The sequence below is a fragment of the Felis catus genome, chromosome D2 (genome assembly GCF_018350175.1).
Source record: "Felis catus isolate Fca126 chromosome D2, F.catus_Fca126_mat1.0, whole genome shotgun sequence".
Classification (NCBI taxonomy): domain Eukaryota; kingdom Metazoa; phylum Chordata; class Mammalia; order Carnivora; family Felidae; genus Felis; species Felis catus.
Genome location: NC_058378.1, coordinates 18,817,711 through 18,836,650, shown reverse-complemented (window position 1 = coordinate 18,836,650; position 18,940 = coordinate 18,817,711). Strand labels below are relative to the sequence as shown.

At 44.8% G+C, this 18,940-nt stretch overlaps 1 protein-coding gene across 6 annotated transcripts in view; it reads right to left on the bottom strand.

Moving 5' to 3' along the window:
- Positions 1 to 1,425: 1,425 nt before the first annotated feature.
- TAF5L (TATA-box binding protein associated factor 5 like) overlaps positions 1,426 to 18,940 on the bottom strand; it is a 33,036-nt gene continuing 15,521 nt past the window's right edge. For 5 of the 6 annotated variants that reach the window (XM_045039961.1, XM_023240440.2, XM_045039962.1 and 2 more), the window contains exons 4-5: positions 10,872 to 11,596; positions 1,426 to 3,458 (exon numbers count right to left, since the gene is read on the bottom strand). In XM_045039961.1, coding sequence (XP_044895896.1) covers positions 2,661 to 3,458; positions 10,872 to 11,596 — 1,523 coding nt within the window. In that variant the 3' untranslated portion in view covers positions 1,426 to 2,660. Of the gene's footprint in view, positions 3,459 to 10,579; positions 11,597 to 18,940 lie in introns of those variants that run through there. The other variant, XM_023240441.2, reaches the window with a different exon arrangement.

Here is an 18,940-nt window from a genome sequence, read left to right as displayed (position 1 = left end):
ATGATATTTCTAAGAATCTGGGGGACGTTGTGAGGAGGGTTCTATTAAGTTAAATTACTCCACATTAAAGTTAGTTCAAAACAGCAAAGAGAGGCCAAACATACGGATCATTAAGAGCTTCAACTGAAACTACAAAGCATGTACATGATCGGTAATTTTAAGACTGACCAACCTAATACATTTTTTGTGTTTAATCAAAGAATATTGCATTCAAAAACAAACACAAACCCTTTCCAAATCATCCCTAAACAGTGGTATTTTCACTTCTGGAGAATGATTCAGCTCAATTTAGGGACTATTGTTTCTAGCAATATAGCATACAATCTAACTTGAGAGTTCACTTCTTACAGATAAGAACACATCTGAATTCTATCTAGGCTCTTCCACAGACGATGTGGAGGGTGACGCTGGCTAAGTTACCATAGGATCCTTCTTACGGTATCTCAAATATACAGATTTTTATGATTAAGAAACATTTCCTATCATTATTAGCATCTTAGGCTCAAGTAAAAACAGAATTTTCACACGTAATGCTAGAATCTTCCTATTTGGTTTCCTGAGAGCTTTTGATGTTTCACCAGTACATTTAAAAAATTCTCGCATCATTTAAATTTTTGCACAAGACCTTTATCTGGAATTGTTCAATAAATGGTTTAAATTAATGAAACAACACAGCTCTTATGCCCCTTAGAAATTTGATCAGTCTTTTTTTTTTTTTTTTTTTTTTTGGAGAGACAGAGAGAGACAGAGTGTGAGTGGAGGAGGGGTAGAAAGAGAGGGAGACACAGAACGTGAAGCAGGCTCCAGGTTCTGAGCCGTCAGCACAGAGCCCGACGCGGGGCTCAAACTCACAGACCACGAGATCATGACCTGAGCTGATGTCGGATGCTTAACTGACTGAGCCACCCGGGTGCCCCAGAAATTTGATCAGTCTTTTTTTTTTTTTTTTTTGGAGAGACAGAGAGAGACAGAGTGTGAGTGGAGGAGGGGTAGACAGAGAGGGAGACACAGAACGTGAAGCAGGCTCCAAGCTCTGAGCCATCAGCACAGAGCCCGACGCGGGGCTCAAACTCACAGACCGCGAGATCATGACCTGAGCTGATGTTGGACGCTTAACCGACTGAGCCACCCAGGAGCCCCAGAAATTTGATCAGTCTTAAGTGCGACCAATAATTCCTGTGAATGGGAAGAGGAATCACGATTCACAGTAAGCTGCACAGGACACAGGGGCAGAGAAGAGTACACCTGCATCGGGGCTGGCCTGGCCTACATCCCTGGCTGCCATCCCCGGGAGAGGCGGGCTGCGCGCCTCCCCGGGACAGGCCGCACGCCCATCTGTCCTCACAGTTTCAATGAGATACGACACTTTTTTTTTTTTTTTGAAACTAAATACATTTTAATAGAAAACAAAATACAAAATAACTCTTTTCAGAAAACAGAAATATTTAATCCTTTTTCCACGAATTCGAACTTGCTTTATCCTCAAAGCACAGTTGGCTATGCGTGCGGGCGTACTCAACGATTTGTTCCGCAGACTGTTCATTAAACCGCTGTTGCAGCGCAGGTGGGAGCAACCGATCGCAGGAGAAAAGGATGCTGAGAGAGCCACGCCTCTGAAGAGGTGGGCGTTTGGAAATTTAACATTTTCTAATTCTATCTTTTGCCTTATCGCTTCGATTTATTTTCATCTCTTTGCCGCAATCTGTCCTTTCGGGGGGAGAGAACGGTTCACAGAAGGGCAGCCGCGAGGAGACTCTCTCCCACCATCACCGCCAGAGCCCAGGACTTGCTCACACGCACCCCCCACCCCCCCACCCCCCCACCGCCCGCTTCGAGAAACATGTCAGCCGGAGTGATCAGTCCGTCACCCCAGAAATTTTCCCTTTCTCCCAAAACACTGTGCTACCAAATTCTCTGAATTCCCTGAACCTCAAGATTCCAAGTATCACAGCCAGTGCCAGGAGTAAAACCTGAAAGATGAGAGCAGAGAAAGCCCCTCTGCCAGTGCTAGGTTTCCTCTTCTCAATAATAATAATAATTATAATTATAATAATAAAAAAAATCCTGGTTCTCTGTAATCACGGGAAAGGAAAGACTCTTTGCCAGGATTATCCCCGCCCCGTTCCTAGTTCCCACCCCCTCATTCCTACCCCAGTACAGCCCCCTTCCACCCAGGCGACCGAGAACACATGATCCTGGGGCACTGTCCTGAGCGTGCCCTGCGGCCATCCTCGGGCCCAACGCAGCACCCGGCGGTGGCGGCGGCGAGGGAAGCAGCATCTCGGGTTTACACGCGGGGAAAGCGAGACACACACCGGAAGGTGCCCGGGCGAGGACGCGGGGGGATCTTTGTAAGAACTTGCAATCCGACCTCCAGAGCCTCTTGATTCTTCATCTCATGTCCAATGACAGCACCTCTCCCGCCCCCAGTCCTTCGACCCTCGGGGGGACAGAGGGAGGGAAGGGGTGACGCGCTTGGGACGTCTGCACGGGAGCGGGGGGGTGGGGTGGGGGGGGAAGCGGGGAGTCTTTCACAGTCAGTCAGTGATTCAATCTCAATTCGTCCTAAGACTTGCAACCTGGAGCCTTTCCACTACTGCCCCAGTCTGTTACAACAAAGATTAAAAAAAAAAAAAAAAAAAAAAAAAGGAAGAAAGAAATTAATGTTCCTGATTTTCTTGTGTGATTCCAGTCACTAGAAGAAGGTTGCAGGCCATGAACTGCACGCTCAGTACATTGCTCATCTGCCCGGTGTACACGCCCACGAGTTCGCCAGAGGAGCCGTCGGCAGGGGCGCTGCAGTACGTGTTCCTAATGTCCCAGACGCGCACCGAGTTGTCCATGGACGCAGAGGCGATCAGACTACTGTCCGGACTGAAGGTGAGGCTGGTGATGTTGTCCGTATGGCCCCTCAGTTCTTTATAAAGGGTCCCAGAGGCCAAGTCCCACAGCTTCAGCCGCTGGTCCTCGCCGGCCGAGGCCAAGTACTTACCGTTGGGAGAAAAGGCGAGAGAGAGCACGGGGCCGCGGTGGCCGGTGAAGAGCCTCACTGAGTTCCCCTGTTGGGCACTCCACAGCCGGACAGTCTTGTCGGTCGAGCCTGTGGCTAAGTAGTTCGAATTAGGGTGGAATTTGACACAGTCCACATCTGCCAGGTGCCCGGCATATATCCTCAGCGGGTACGTCCGATCAAATGACCACAGCCTCGCGGTGCGGTCATGGGACCCGCTGGCAAAGTACAGGCTATACGGGCTAATGTCCAGGTCCCACACAGGGTAGGCATGTCCTTGGTATAACACAGTGTTGGTGAAACTCCCGAGGTCCCAGTACCTAATGGACATGTCTTCAGAACAAGAGAGCAACCCTGAGCTGTCTGCGAGGAACCTTGTGCTGTATACTGGTCCACAGTGTCCCCGAAGTATCTTCATCTCTGTGCCCGCATTATCATCCTCATCATCCTGGGAACAGTGGGGGTGGGGGGGGGATGGCAAAGAGACACACAAGAAAAAAAATGTTTAGTGGTCTGCCATGAAAACCAAAGAGTCCAGCAAAAACAGAGCATCTGCCCAGTGTCAGCGGCCTCGCGGTTAAGGGTGAGCCCAGGAAAACATCGCATGACTGCATAACTGCATAAAAAGTCTCCTACAACTTACAAATTGGCTTCCTGACATTCGTCCTGCAGCTAAGACTATATTAAAAGTATACAGATGCGAGGCTATTATTATAATACTGTGGACCTTTCCGTTAGGCTGGGGAGAAGAGATTTCAAAAGCTGATCAAAAGACAAGTCAATGGTAATTTCCACTGTTAATTCGGATGGGCATCATTTGGAAAGATTTACTTCTGAATTCACATTACGTTCTTAGGTTCTTTTCTTCTGTGGGCAGGTCTTCATCGGTCAGTTTTAGCTGCTTTATAAACCACATCGCTCCCTGTTTCTACTCTACTAAGAAAATTCCTGGCATTCCCATGACTGGGGTCAATGACGAAGACAGATGTGGTCTTGATTTGAAATTAATACAAAACCACCGTAAGGGCTGTCACAATAAAGCCTAGACACATCAGAACAAATAGTAAACCAGAAAGGTGCAGTTACCAATAAATGACGCTCACACCTTGCGACCAGGCATAAACCATAAACTGCTGGTGTCCAAAAAGAAATAAAGATGAAGGGTTTTTCTGTTCTTCTTCTTCTTCTTTTTTTTTTTTTTTGGAGAGAGAGAGAGAGAGAAATCCATGCTGAGCACGGAGCCCAACTCGGGGCTGGATCCCACGACCCTGGGATCATGACCTGAGCTGAAATCAAGAGTCAGATGCTCAACTAATTGAGCCACCCAAGTGTCCCTAGATGGGATTTTTTTTTTTTTTGATGTGTATTTATTTTTGAGAGAAAGAGAGACAGAAAGAGAGAGAGGAGAGATGGGCAGAGAGAGAGGGATACACAGAATCTGAAGCAGGCTCCAGGCTCTGAGCTGAGCTGTCCGCACAGAGCCCGACGCGGGGCTTGAACTCACGAACCACGAGATCATGACCTGAGCTGAAGTCAGATGCTTAACTGACTGAGCCACCCAGGCGCCCCCCTAAGATGAAATGTTAAACTGAGACTTTCTGGAGGGTCTCAAACATTTTCCCAAACAAAGCATGGGTTTAGAATAGCTTTAAACAAAGCCAAGAGACTCATGGGATTCTTGGAAATAAATTCCTGTGTGTGGGGACAGAAAAGAAGATAGCCGCTCACAGCACTGAGGGAAGTCCCCTTCCTCACCCTTTTCCCCCCAAGGACACTATCTCTGTTCAAAATCCCGGTTCCCTTCATTCTCTCGTAGACAAGCACCTTACTTAGCACTACAGCTCTCGGTCCAGGAATTCATAAATTAACACGGGTTTTAATTAAACCCCAGGTGAACGGGGAGTAAGGAGATTTTTGAACCAACTGGCTTTGCTGCCTTAGAAATAAAAAGGTCTACGAGCCTTAGGTTCTGGTACAGGAAAAGGGCATCTTTCTCATTTCCATTTGAACACGATGAAAATCAAAATAAGACAAATGCCTTCAATGTGTACATATTTGAGGAAAAGGTAAGAGAAAATAAATACTGACGTCCATGAATATTCAAAATGGCTATTCCAGACATTCAACATTAAAAATACATAAGCATTCGGGAGCCCAACGTTCTACCGAGCGTTACCAAGAATATTAGTAATTTTCCTTTCAAAAGAGGTTACAACAACACTTTAAAATTTCAAGAATGACTCATTGCTGTACACCAGAAAGTTTATATAAAAACTGTGGGAGCAAAAAACGACCCCGGATGAATTACACAGAGACCCTTTGAAGGTAATCCACAGGGCACGTTACCATCTCTGAGGCTTAAGTGGTCTTCATTTGGAGCAAGAAGTTAGGGAATTGGGTCTTCGCCTCCTAGGTGGGGACCCTAAAATCAAGCTGGCACTTCCAGGGGTCTTGACGACTGTCCCGAGTACATGGAAAAGTGCCTGGTTGACTGTATAGACCAAGAGATGGGGAAACCAGAGCATTCCTGCTGGCTATCACTATCAGCCCTATGCCAGGACCACAGCTTAAAATAACCCAGCCACATTTTCTTCTGTGGCTCAACCCAGTCCCACAAGGGCCTCAGCATAGTCAAGCTGAAACTCTGAACAAGCAGCTGATTCACACATGCCCAGCCCAATTCTCCCTCTCCTTCCTTTCGTGCCAACAGGACAAAACCCCAAACTCCCTACAATCGGCTGAACTGACAGCAAATGCGCATTGGTCCCAAACAGGAATTTTTAATTTGTAAAGTGTATTCGTGTAATACTGAATGACACCGTGTGCATTATAAAACACATGTAAGAAATTTAAAAATAAGAAAAGGAAGCATAAAAAGGTCTTCGAATATTGTGTTTTGTACCCCTGTGCCATAGTTTGCTAAACCCTGCTTTAGGTCATGGAGGCCCTACAAATCTCGGACTTCTTATGGATGTCTGCTCCTGGACTAGGAGGTTCGATGTGCCTCAGCTCACACTCCAGGCTTTCTTAGCTCAAGGGTACTCTTTGGGGTCTGAGATTTGGCCTTGGGCTGTTCTCCCATCATCAGGTGCCAATGGAACTGGACGAGATTAAATATGGCGGGCTTGGGAGTTGGTTAAGACTTGGGAGCGAGAGAAGGCGGCTCTCGGCTCGTGGAGCTGAACACGTTGTTGTAAGCGTAAAACACACCAGATTTCCAAGACTTAGGACAAAAAAGGAGAATATAACAGATTTCGGTAATAATTTTTTTAATATTGCTTACATGTTGAAATGATAATACTTTAGCCACACTGGATTAAATAAGATACATTATTAATTTGACTCTTCCCTTTTACTTTTTTTCATGTGGCTACTAGAAAAATAAAAAGTACAAACAAGGCTCACGTTACACTCTTACAGGCCGGCAAAGACCTAAACGACCATTGTATACACAAATCACAGAACTGAGTGTCATTCACAACACTGACTGCTTTCCTTTTCAGACTGAAAGACTGCTGGACTGGGGCAAGGCTCGCTAGACAGTGCGTGGACTGACGCTGTAGTGCAGGGCTGCTAGGAGGGTGGGAGGCTGGCAGGGATGAGGGTGATCGTGTACACATACCTGAAACACAGAGAAAATTCTTGATCTGGTATCTGTGGTTTGGCCATGTTGCTCGAATATTAAAAAGACATAGTTACCAATCAACAAGGGTAAACGCTGGACCTCATTGCTAACTTAGAGGATGCAGGGTCTCAGACAGGAGGCGGGGGTTGGGGGGGGGGCGCTGCTACCTTTGGGAAGAAGGGCACTGCTGTGCCAGTTGACAGCTTTTCAGAGGTTAATCCAGAATATCTTCCAAGTTGAAGATATCAGGGCAGTGCCGTAAATCCAGTTTTACTTGACTTAATAGAGAACATTTTATGCCCTCATTGGAGCTTTTGTTTTCTGATTTTTTAAAACTGAGACAGAATTCACATACTCTAAAATGCACTCTCTTTAAAAAGTGTAACTCGGGCCACCTGGGTGGCTCAGTTGGTGAAGTGTCCCATTTCAGCTCAGGTCGTGATCTTGTGGTTCATGGGTTTGAGCCCCACGTTGGGGTCTGTGCTGACGGCTCAGAGCCTGGAGCCCACTTCGGATTCTGCGTCTCCCTCTCTCCCTGTCCCTCCCCTGCTAACGCTCTGTCTCTCTCTGTCTCAAAAAATAAGCATTAAAAAAAATTTTTTTTTACAGCATAACTCGATGGCTTTTAGTATACTCACAGAATTGTGCAACTATGACCACTTACCTAGTACAGAACATTTTCATCACCTCAAAAAAGAACCCCTTTCCCCATAAGCAATCGCTGCCCAGTTCCCTGTCCCTAGCCTCTGGCCTGGGGAAACAGTCTACTTGTTTCTACGGATATGCCTATTCTGGATATTTCCTATAATGAAATCCTATAGCATGTGGTCCTTTGTGGCTGGCTTCTTTTACGTAGCAAAATGTTTATTTACGAGGCTCATCTACATTACAGCAGGGCTCCTATGTATCTTTATAACTTTTTATGGCTGAACAGTATTCCATCACACAGATACACCACATTTTGTGTATCTATTAATCTGCTGATTGACATCTGGGCTGTTCACACTTTGGGGCAATTATGAATAATGATATTATGAACATTCATGTACAAGTTTTTGTGTGGACGTGTCTTTTCAATTCTCTTGGGCCTATATCTGGAAATGGAATTGCTGGGTCTGATCAATATTTTAAATGCCTACCATTAAAACATTTTATCCACTAATTTGTGCAACGGCTGTCGCTTCACAAAGATTAAGGCAGAGGTTGCAAAGTGGGGTTTTAATTGGGTTTTCGTGTCCTTTCGTACTTCCTACCAGCTCTTTGATCCATGTAGCTTTACCATGTACTTTTACCTGCTTGGCTTCTACGAGCATGTGAGTTTGTGATCTTTGCATTCAGAGTTTCTATTTTAGGGGCGCCTGGGTGGCTCAGTCAGTTGAGGGTCCGACTTCAGCTCAGGTCATGATCTCACGGTTTGTGGGTTTGAGCCCCGTGTCAGGCTCTGTGCTGACAGCTCAGAGCCTGGAGCCTGCTTCGGATTCTGTATCTCCTTCTCTCTCTGCCCCTCCCCTACTCATGCACTGTCTCACTCTGTCTCTCAAAAATAAATCAATGTGAAAAAAAAAAAAAGAGTTTCTATTTTAGGGGTACCTGGGTGGCTCAGTCGGGTAAGCATCTGACTTCGGCTCAGGTCATGATCTTGTGGTTCGTGAGTTTGAGCCCCATGTCAGGCTCTGGGCTGACAGCTCAGAGCTTGGAGCCTGCTTCGTATCCCATGTCTCCCTCTCTCTCTCTCTCTCTGCCCCTCCCCCACTTGCACTCTGTCTCTCTCTCTCTCTCAAAAATAAATAAACACTAAAAAATTTTTTTAAGAGTTTCCATTTTAATTGTGAATTCTACAAGAAGTCCAAGTTCTCATTGAAGAAACATTAAAAACTATCAGAACTGATTTATACCTTGCTTTCCCCCAAAATGTTCCTCGTCAGAAACCAAAAAACCAAAAACAACCCCCCTCCCCACCATAACAACAAAAACTTCCCTAAACTGCTATGACAAAATGGGTGTGGGGGGGGGAGGGGTAGAAATCCCAAACAGGAAACCCCTCACAACCTAATGGGACGATCTCAACTTTAGTTCTAAAGGTAAAAGAAAGTTTGTTCACAAGGAAAGCAGTGCCTTCATACTGGAGCAGAATCTATGGTACTTTCCATCTGGATAATGGCGAATAAATCAGGAAGATACCTAAACAAAACAAGCGCTCCCCTGACATCACTTCTGCTGAGTTGAATGGCATGTCCCACCATCCACCCAGGTGGTCAAGTCTGAGACACAGATGTCCTCCTCGACTCTTCCTTTCCCTCCAGCCCCTCCACTGAATCCAATGCGGGAGCTCTCATCTAACCTGTCCACTGTGCTCCCTTCCTGCCACCACTCCCCTTGCTCAGGCCACCATAATCCCTCACGCAGCCTGTGGCGCCATACTGCTTCCGGTCTTACCACTCCCAACGGTAGCTACATTTAATTTCTATCACTTCCTGGAATTCGTCATGTTATTCTTCGCTTCTGGGTCTTCAAACGCACGCCTTCCAAAGCCTGGAAATCTCTACAGAATGGGTCACAGAGCTAATTCTCAGTGGTAGCCAAGGCAGAATCTTACAACCTTTTTTGAACCTAATGTTCTTTCCTCCTTTGTATTTATCTTTCTCTTTGCTATCTTCCTTTATGTTAACTTGTAATGCCTAGAATAATCTCCAAACAATATCATCAAGCTGATAAGGTCAGCAGGAATAATTTCTCTCCTTGTATTTACAGAAGGTTGTAACTCAACGAAGGCAGCATCCTTCAGTTGTGTGTGAAGAACGCTCAACAGGCTAGAATTGTCTCCTAGGAAAAGAAATCTAAAAATTCAAATACATGAGCAATAAAAAATATCTCGGGGGTGCCTTGGTGGCTCAGTTGGTTGAGTGTCCGACTCTTGGTTTCAGTTCAGGTCACGATCTCATGGTTGGGGGATCGAGCCCCGCACTGGGCTCTGCTCTGACAGGGTAGAGCCTGCTTGGGATTCTCCCTCCCTCTCTCTCTGACCCTCCCTCACTTGTACTCTCTCTCAAAATAAATAAATAAATAAATAAATAAATAAATAAATAAATAAATAAAGTTAAAAAGATATTTTGGAGGGTACTGTAAGATTCTAGAAATCAAAGGGTGTGTACTGGAATTTAGACCTTTTACTCATCACAACAAACTCCTCTGTATCATCTCAGTCACAAGAAACAAAAATTCAAAGATCATATTAACTGGAAGTTGATTAAGAAAACAAGAATTGGAAAAAAGGGCTTATTTTGTGCATCCAATACTCTTGATATCCTTATCACCTATGGAAATTACGTTGAACTTTTCTAAACTCCTTAATTGTTCAACCCCATGCAAAGAATTTTCCATCGAAACTAACTTGAGCCACAGCTCCCTGAATTGCAGTGGTGAGATGACGAAAATATTCTAGCCCCCAGCTGTTGTGGGGCCACTTTCAGGGAAGGCGAACTCTGTGAAATTTCTTTCTTTGCCCACATGTTTTTTCTAAGACAGTAACTCTCAGGGACTTGAAACTCGGGCCCCTCGGCCTGCCTTTTCGGTAACCATCCCTAAACAAACCGAACAAGATCATTACCCCGACTGATGGGTGAAATGTCAACTACGCTTCCTGTGTACTTTTCAAAATGGGGTTTGGGAACGCCCCGGGGGACATGAAGCCAGAGGACGTGCACTGGCCTCAGGAAGGCCAGTAACACCCAGTGTTGGTGAGGGTGAAGGGAGACCGGAGTTCTCATTTACTGTTGATGGGACCGGAACATGAGAACATTTATCATCATTTAAAGTGCAGACCCTCTGACCCAGCAATCCTACTTCTAAATGTTTATGTTTGCACAAACGTACACCCTGGCTGCCACCGCTGTCACCACCACACACACCCACACCCACACCCACACTTACTGTAAATCTCAATATTAGCTAAAGGTCTTTAATTAGGCTTAGCAATGTTATCCACATTCAGACAGTAACAAACACTGATCGATCATTAATGATGTTCAGTTAATGTTGTTAAGGATAGTTTTCATGTCTTCCAAGGTTAGGCATGAGCAGGAATTCAATGGCTACAGGTTACATGGGCATTAGTCTGGCTGCGGCTATACGGCGAAGGAAATAACGAAGTCCATTCTCCATAAGATCGGTCATGTTTGGTAAGAACTCTAAGCAAATTAGTAAGGCAGGTGTAGGCAAGAAAACTGATACTCATACCTCCTCCTCCAGAATGTCACAAGCCAAGTGGATGCGGGACACGTCTACTTGATGGGGTTCTGACTTTAACTTCCTGGATCGTAAACTCCACAGTTTTATACAGGAGTTGTCAAACCCCGCAGCAAGCAGCTTGCTGTCTGGGGAGATTTCCGCAGTGTTCAACAGCTGCTCTGTGTTATAGAAGGCATAGAAACAGATGGTGGTGAGGGAGGGAGGGCCGTCCTTGACGCGCTTAATGCTCTCCTGCAAGACCTCCAGGGCAGCCTCGTTCTGCAGGATAGGGGCGGGCATGTCGGCGGGCTCTAAGCCGTTGCCCTCGCTCCGGGAGGAGCCGCCGCTGGCGTAGAGCTGGTAATCTGTTCTCTTGGCAGGCTGCACGTCAAGATGGATATGCAAGGTGAGGACTTTGCACAGGGCGGTGTTGTTGTCACTTTGGAGGTAGCGGATAAGGTAGTTGTAGCTGTCTTCCTGGAGACGGACCACGTACTTGTTATCTAGGAATGCTCGAAGCTTGAAGTTAGACAGGATGTCCTGGATGGTTTGAGTGGTCTGTAGCTGCTCAATGACATCCTTCTGGCTAGCGTTCTGCAGAAACATCCCATGGAAGCGGCTGTAAAAACTTTCCACTGTGCTCTTAGGACTGTTCTGGACCAGGTTGAGATGGAGGTAGACAAAGAGAGGATAGAGGAGAGGCATCACTTCGTGGCTATGCTGGGAATCAGAATCTACAATGAAAAACAAAAAACAAACAACAAAAAACAAAAAACGAGGGCTTTATAATCAGTATAATTTCAAGGAATAATGGGACTCTCCCGGGGAGCCCACCATCCCAGAACACTTTCTGGTCAGGACTATCGATTGACATAGAAGCCCAACGTGGAATTGTGCAAATTCAAAGCCTTTTGACTGAAGAAGGAAGAGCAGGGACTCTGAAGTCCAGCAAAACTGGGTCTGAAGTCGGCCACAAATCGGGACTTTGATGCCCAGAGAGGTTAAGTGACTTGCCTAAGTCCTCACGACACTTCAGGGGTTTGTGCCCAGGTCTTCGAGGTTCAGTACTTTCCCTTCAATATATGTTTCTCAAACTGGGGAGTGCGGACCTGAGGGTCCTTAGATATACTCTTGGGAGACTGTGAGTTCTTCACAGACACTTTTTAACTCAATGATGATTAAAAAAACAAAAAACAACAACAAAAAAAAACGAACACAAGTGTATTCAGAATGTTCTGGATGGCCATTAAGCAAGTACTGACATACGATTTTGGTGCTCGATTTAATTTTGTGATTACTTCTGGCAGCCGTCACCTAAAGTGATATCAGGGAGTACTTATTTTTGTGAGTTCATTACCGTGTCTCCCTACCCAGGCTGGCACGCCCTAACACTAAGATGACAACATCCATCCCTTGTTGTCCCATATCTGCCAGTGTAATCATTTTGATTATGTTGACTACAAAATAAAACTTCTCTTTTGCAGTGATAATTTGCAGATGAGACATTTTCAGGTCATTAAGGCTCAACCATTTACTAATTTGAGACTTTAACATCAGGAAGCTACGTGACAAAGGATGTTCAAAAAAGTGTCCGGCTTTAAATGTCACAGGCGAACGAGAAAAGCCCTGAGGTGTATCTGACACCTACGTTAAGTGAGGGCAGAGTGAGCCATGAAGGCACAAAGGTCGTTCAGCCAGAGGCCAGTGGGGGTGGCAGGACCTTACGCGGGGTGCAAGGGCCCCCGGGAAGCTGAGTGCAGACTAGCCTGTGTCACAGCCAGCAGCACCGTCCCCAACTCCACCTGGAGCGGCAAGTTAGTTCCGGCAAAATCCATCCGATATATTCACTTGCTGTTAACGTGAACTTTAATGCTTTTGTGGTTTTGCTTGTACTTGATTTGTGAGTTTCGGTTTCATTCGGAAATACGGCAGCCATAACGGTTTTATACCTAGTGTAATGTTTGCACATAAACAAACAAGTACCCAAATGCTTTAAGTCAGCATTTGCTGCTTCTGCCGGCATCTTTTTTTCCCCTCCGTGAAAAAGAATCCATTCATGGCTCAAAATCAGGAACATCGGAGAATCTTGCCTCCCTAATTTGATGACAAATGATACCCGCATGGTATCTCTACCCAACACCCTACTTCACTTTATCGCAGGTGAATTAATTGTACAATACGTACAGTTTAGAATAAAGGCGTCCCTACTGCAAGACATGTTTAGAAAATGAACTGAAATTGTGACTGTCACCAGGCCGCTCTGGGCTCCTCCTGTCTCCAGCAGGCAAAGAAGGGAGTTGCAGTGCTGGCTGGGCCGACTGATCCTGACTACCAAGGGGACGCTGGACGGTCACTCCACAGTGGAGGAAAGGAAGGGTATGTCTGGGCTACAGGAGATCCCTTAGGGCATCTCTTGGTCTCATTCTGTCCCTTGGTTAAGGGTAACGGAAAACTACAAAACTCTAATCGAGGCAGGTCCAGTAATGGCCCAAGGCTCTTCAGAAATGAAGGTATGGGTCATCCCATCCGGTAAAGACCCAGGACCAGCTGAGGGGATCGCCGAAAGGAAAGAAAATACAGAACGGGTAGAAGAAGGTAGTGACCCACCAAGAATGAAATATGTGACCAGTTATAGAAATGAAGATTATTTATGTAACCCTCCCTATTTTGTTGTGAATGTGTGTGTGTGTGTATCTACCTATAGGCAAATATCTTTGTTTTCTTTCCTCTCTTATTCCCTTATCACGTACACAAATTACTCTGATTTTGTATCAGAGTAGTTAAGTATTGTTAACTTTATGCCATAGTATTTAAGTTTCAGGATATCAAGGAAAAGAGTAAATCACCTAAGGACTTTGTTTTTTCTTCTGGGGGAAGGATTAGTGCATTTTTCATTGTCCTCAGGAGAGCTGTATCATGTTAGGTGGAATAATGACCTTGTTAATAATCTTTATTTGGAGAGTAAGTACGCTTTCAGGAGATGGGTACGGGTGCCAAGTTGACAGGGGGTGGACTTGTGGTGGTTAATTTCGTGTCAACTTGGCTCGGTCATAATGCCCAGATACTTAGTTAAACATTATTCTGGATGGTTCTGTGAAGGTATTTTGTTTTGTAGATGCGACTAACGTTTAAGTCAGTAGACTTTGAGTAAAGCGGATTATCCTCCATAATGTGGGTGAGCCTCGTCCAATCAATTGAAGGCCTTATAAGAACAAAGATTGCTCTCCCCGGAAGAGGGAATTCTGCCAGGAGAAGAGGGAATTCTTTGTATTTGAACTGCAACGCTTCCCAGGGTATCCAGCCTGCCTGCCGGTTCTGTGGATTTTGGACTTAGTAGCCTCCAGAACTGCATGCACTGACTCCTTAAAACGTATCTCTCTGCACATATGCCCTATCAGTTGTGTTTCTATGGAGGGCCCAGATACAGACTTTGGTCTTTAATTCTTTTTTTTTTTTTTTTATGTTTATTCATTTTTGAGAGACTGAAAGAGACAGAGCAGGAGCGGGGGAGGAGCAGAGAGAGAGACACACACACACAATCTGAAGCAGGCTCCAGGCTCTGAGCTGTCAGCACAGAGCTCGGCGTGGGGCCCTGAACTCACAAACTGTGATATCATGACCTGAGCTGAAGTCGGATGCCTAACCGACTGAGCCACCCAGGCACCCCAATTCTTTAAATGCTTCTTCTGTAAATGCTGTAATTCTTTAGAAGAGCTCCTGAAAATTTTTTCTTTAGAAGCTGTAATTTTTTTTTAATTCTTGTAGGTCTATTTACTTTCGAGAGAGTAAGCGAGCGCGAGCAGGGGAGGGGCAGAGAGCGCAGGAGACACAGAATCCAAAAGAGGCTCCAGGCTCTGAGCTGTCAGCACAGAGCCCGACGCGGGGCTTGAACACACAAACTGTGGATCATGACCTGAGCCGAAGCCAGACACTTAACCAACTAAGCCACCCAGGTGCCCCTAAATGCTGTAGTTCTTTAGAAGAGCTCTGGAATTTTTTTTCCCCAAAATACTAATGAAAAAACCAAAACCAAAACAGCTCAATCCTTATCAATTGGACTTCCAATATACGATGGGGATGAAGAATTGTTTGCAATTCCTTAAAATCTTAGTTTCAGGCTTCCTTTTCAAAATGAGAGGCATTTTAGTTTAATAAGTTTATAGAAAGAACCTAGCCAGCAAGAAACAGGGCTGCACTGCTTCAAAACTGACTGAAAATCACTGCTGTTTCAGCTCAGTTTCAAAATTGCTTAGCTGTTCTCTCTTGTCTGAAGAGAACCGGTCAGGTATAAAATAACATTTTGATCAACATACTCATTACGTGGAACAAGGTGCGACCCACATGATCAATCTTGTTTCCTTGCAATCATAACACGCACTTCGGATTCTGCTCAAAGGGGACCCACTTAAAATAGATTTTTTCTAATTTCAAAAGGAGCATATCCTCCGAAAAGCGTGATTTTCTTTCCTCCCATCCATCTACCCGCCGGCCACGGTAACAAATGCCTACTTGGAGCCACGCTCCTCTGGTGGGAAAGAAGAGGAAGCTTTTCGTGGAGTTTGCAGAAATCAGCAGCGAAAAGGACATGAGGCTAAGTGAAAACCGAGCTTGTCAGTCCGTGTCCTCCTGCCTGTCTCTGTGTGGTCTGACCCCACTGCGTGGCACCCCGGCCTCTACTCTGAAACACCACACTGCCCAGCTTGACTTCTCACCTCCCTCCCTCCTGGGCTCCGCTTCTCCCTCGTGTTCCTCAAATGCTCATTTCACTTTCAGGAGTCAACACGGAGCGTGTGTTTCCTGTGACCCAGGCAACCTGACATCCGTCATTGTGTCTAAGGGTCACGGCCGGCCCCAGATTCACACCTGGACCGAATGGTTCCAAAGCCTCTGCTCTTCCTACTGTGCCTCCTGAAGAAAAGGGCCCACAGCAGTAGGGGAGCTCCCAGAATCTCTCGCCCACAGATGACTTACGGAGGAAGAAACCACTCCGGGTGCTCCAGCCTGAGAGGTTCTTATTTTCCTACTATCTTCGAGATTTATCATCTCCTAAAACTGGAATGTGCCCCTCCGTGAAGCTGATGCTGAGTTCTTTATCACAAGTCTGTATCGTCTCTTAAATACTAGCCTCGGTTTCCTACTGCAGTCTATACCGTGGGAGGCCACCATCATCATGATGTACGAGGCACAACCTGACTTATTTCTGCCCAATGTAGCTTAAGCCCCGGTTTGTCACAGAGCCCGAGTCATCCTCCTTTGATCTTGAGCCTTGGAGAGTCTCCCTTGGAAATTTAATTATGAGATCCAGACACTGTTTTCCATTTTCACACCTCCGCTGAGTTCTGGTCCTTACTCACCTCCCTTCGCAAGCAAGTACTGCAGCGGACTTCAGGCTGGCCTCTGTGCCATCCCACTTGCAAACCCTGTCACCAACTGCCTTTAGACTAACATTCCTGCTGGTCATCTCCGCCAGGAGACAGGATGAGGCTCACGCTTCCAGGCCCAGTGGTCAGGTGTCTCCTCAGCCTGGCTCCAGGGTGTCTGGCTTTCTCTGCAATCGGAAAGCCCTGTTCTCAACCAAGCTGGTTTTCTCCCTGCTCCTAGAGGGGAAAATCGCCATCTCTATCCTCTTGCTCCTATCTTTTCCCCACACCCCGAATCCTCCTCCTCCTCCTCTTCCACCGTTTACTGAAATCCAACCCACCTTGCAAATGCTAACTTAAATTCTACCCCCTACTCAGGAAGGCCTTCTCGACTACCCCAACCAACGTTCACCTTTCCTTCAGAGTACGATTCCTAGACGTACAAAATTCAACACTGATTTCACACTGGCTTGTGAAAATTCTTCCACTACATTTGAACTTTATTTAAAAACTTTTAGTTTTAGACTTCTGTGGTTAGGATTGCTTCTTACTTAGATTAATTACTATATCTTATACTTTATTCCGGTGCTTAGGAAACACTTGTTCATTTGACTTGGTTGACTACTCTTCAGAGGCCTGAGGGTATGCAAAAATGTCTCAGGAAAAGCAGTCTGTAAAAACACACGACAAAACATATATTCACCCCCTCCAAATAACCTGTGCCCAGTGGATTAAGGAATTATAGGTAAAATAAGATAACTTCCTCAGTTTTGAAACAAGACAAAGGAGAGGGTTAATAGATTACAACTGACTACAAAGTAAAGTTCTGGGTGAAGGAAATTATGAGATGAGAATAAAGAAGATACCACATAATAGGAAAAAACCAGCCTCCTCAAATACAAGGAGTCAACATTTACTCCATGTTAAGAGTTTGAGCAGGTATATATATATATTTTTTTAATCTTTACTTTTGAGAGAGAGACAGCATGTAAGCAGGGGAGGAGCAGAGAGAGAGGGAGACACAGAATCCGAAGCAGGCTCCAGACTCTGAACTAGCTGTCAGCACAGAGCCTGACGCGGGGCTCGAACTCACGAACTATGAGATCATGACCTGAGCCAAAGTCAGACACTCAACCGACTGAGCCACCCAGGCGCCCCGTAAATATTTAAGAATAACATCAAGAGCCCAAAGAAATAAATTGAAGCAGAAAACTTTGCAGGATAAATCACATCAGTGAGCAATTAAATGTATTAATAATTCTCCATTGCAAGAAGTAACCACAGTTCTGTATCATAAAATTATTCCAATGAGCCTATCATATCTATGCTTCATTGATTTAAAAATGTAAACAAAAATCTATACAGTATCACTACAGTCACGAGTGTCAGGCATAATGGAAATAAGTCGTATCTATGACAAGAGTCATCTCACGGGGTGAGTACGGGGAAGGAATCACTATTGTAATGATACATTGGGGCTTTATGCTTTTGTCTGTCTCCCTCATTAGACAGTGGGCTCCACATCAATACTCTCTATTGCAATACCACTGCTTAACATAAATATCGGCTGAATGGATGAAAGAGAAAGGCTGAGAAGAGTTAGGCATTCCTTTCCAAACCAGCTTCCCCACCAATAGCACAGAGAGACAAATCTATCGTGGAGAGAGAAATAGAGCCCTATTTTAAAAACAGTAAAACGTCTTTCTACAGACTGAATTAAAAATTTTGAAATACTGCTTTAAGCCTCCAAACCGAATGCCAATGATAAAATTATCTCCAAGTTCTTGCTTACCTCTGAATGAAATCCTTCTTATAAATTCAATTTTTTTTTTTTTTAAATCCTTACTGGAGATGGAGAGCAGCTGATCACTGTTCTGAGATATTTAACATTCATATGATATGAGGATCTTAATGGAATTTCTTTCTTTTCAGTTTAAACTTAATAGACTCTTTTTACTAAACCTTTAAGTTTCATGATTTTTTCATTTTTGTAACCATTTAAAAGACTACACTTCTGAATTCCATCAATCAACAACTCTGAGGCTGATAAGATAACCCTCTCTAAGGTTTTATTTCGTAACGTTTATTCCCTGTAACATTTTGGCCATTTTTCCCCAACCGCAGGACACAGGAAATATGGAATCTCTCCTTTAAAATACAAACTATTAGAGGTCAAGTAAAATCAGGACAACCCTAAGTGAAATAAAACTAGATGTATTATTTTGGTTTATAACTGATTGCATTAGATGCATCTTTACCATTAAAGATTATTATTGAGGATTTTTCAAATAAAAAAAGAAAACAATCTCAAAGAGTTTTAACTACATTTACTATTAACCATTTTATCTGCCAGTTACTCTCAATCCTTTGAGGGCAGAGAGTTTTGTATTTCTTGTACTTCAAGGTATCGTGTATGAAGAAAGTACTCAAGAAAGTTTGATTAATAACCTGAATCAAGCTGGTCTCCCTCACTGCAATAGACTTTCCAACATTAAAAGTATAATCAGTCATCTTAGGACTGGATGGATGAGAACACTTGGTTATACCTTTGAATCGCTTTTTCTTTAAAAAAAATTTTTTTTTAATGTTTATTTATTTTTGAGAGAGAGAGAGAGAGAGAGAGAGAGAGAGAGAGAGGGAGAGGGAGAGACAGAGCATGAGTCGGGGAGGAGCAGAGAGGGAAGGAGACACAGAGTCCGAAGCAGGCTCCAGGCTCTG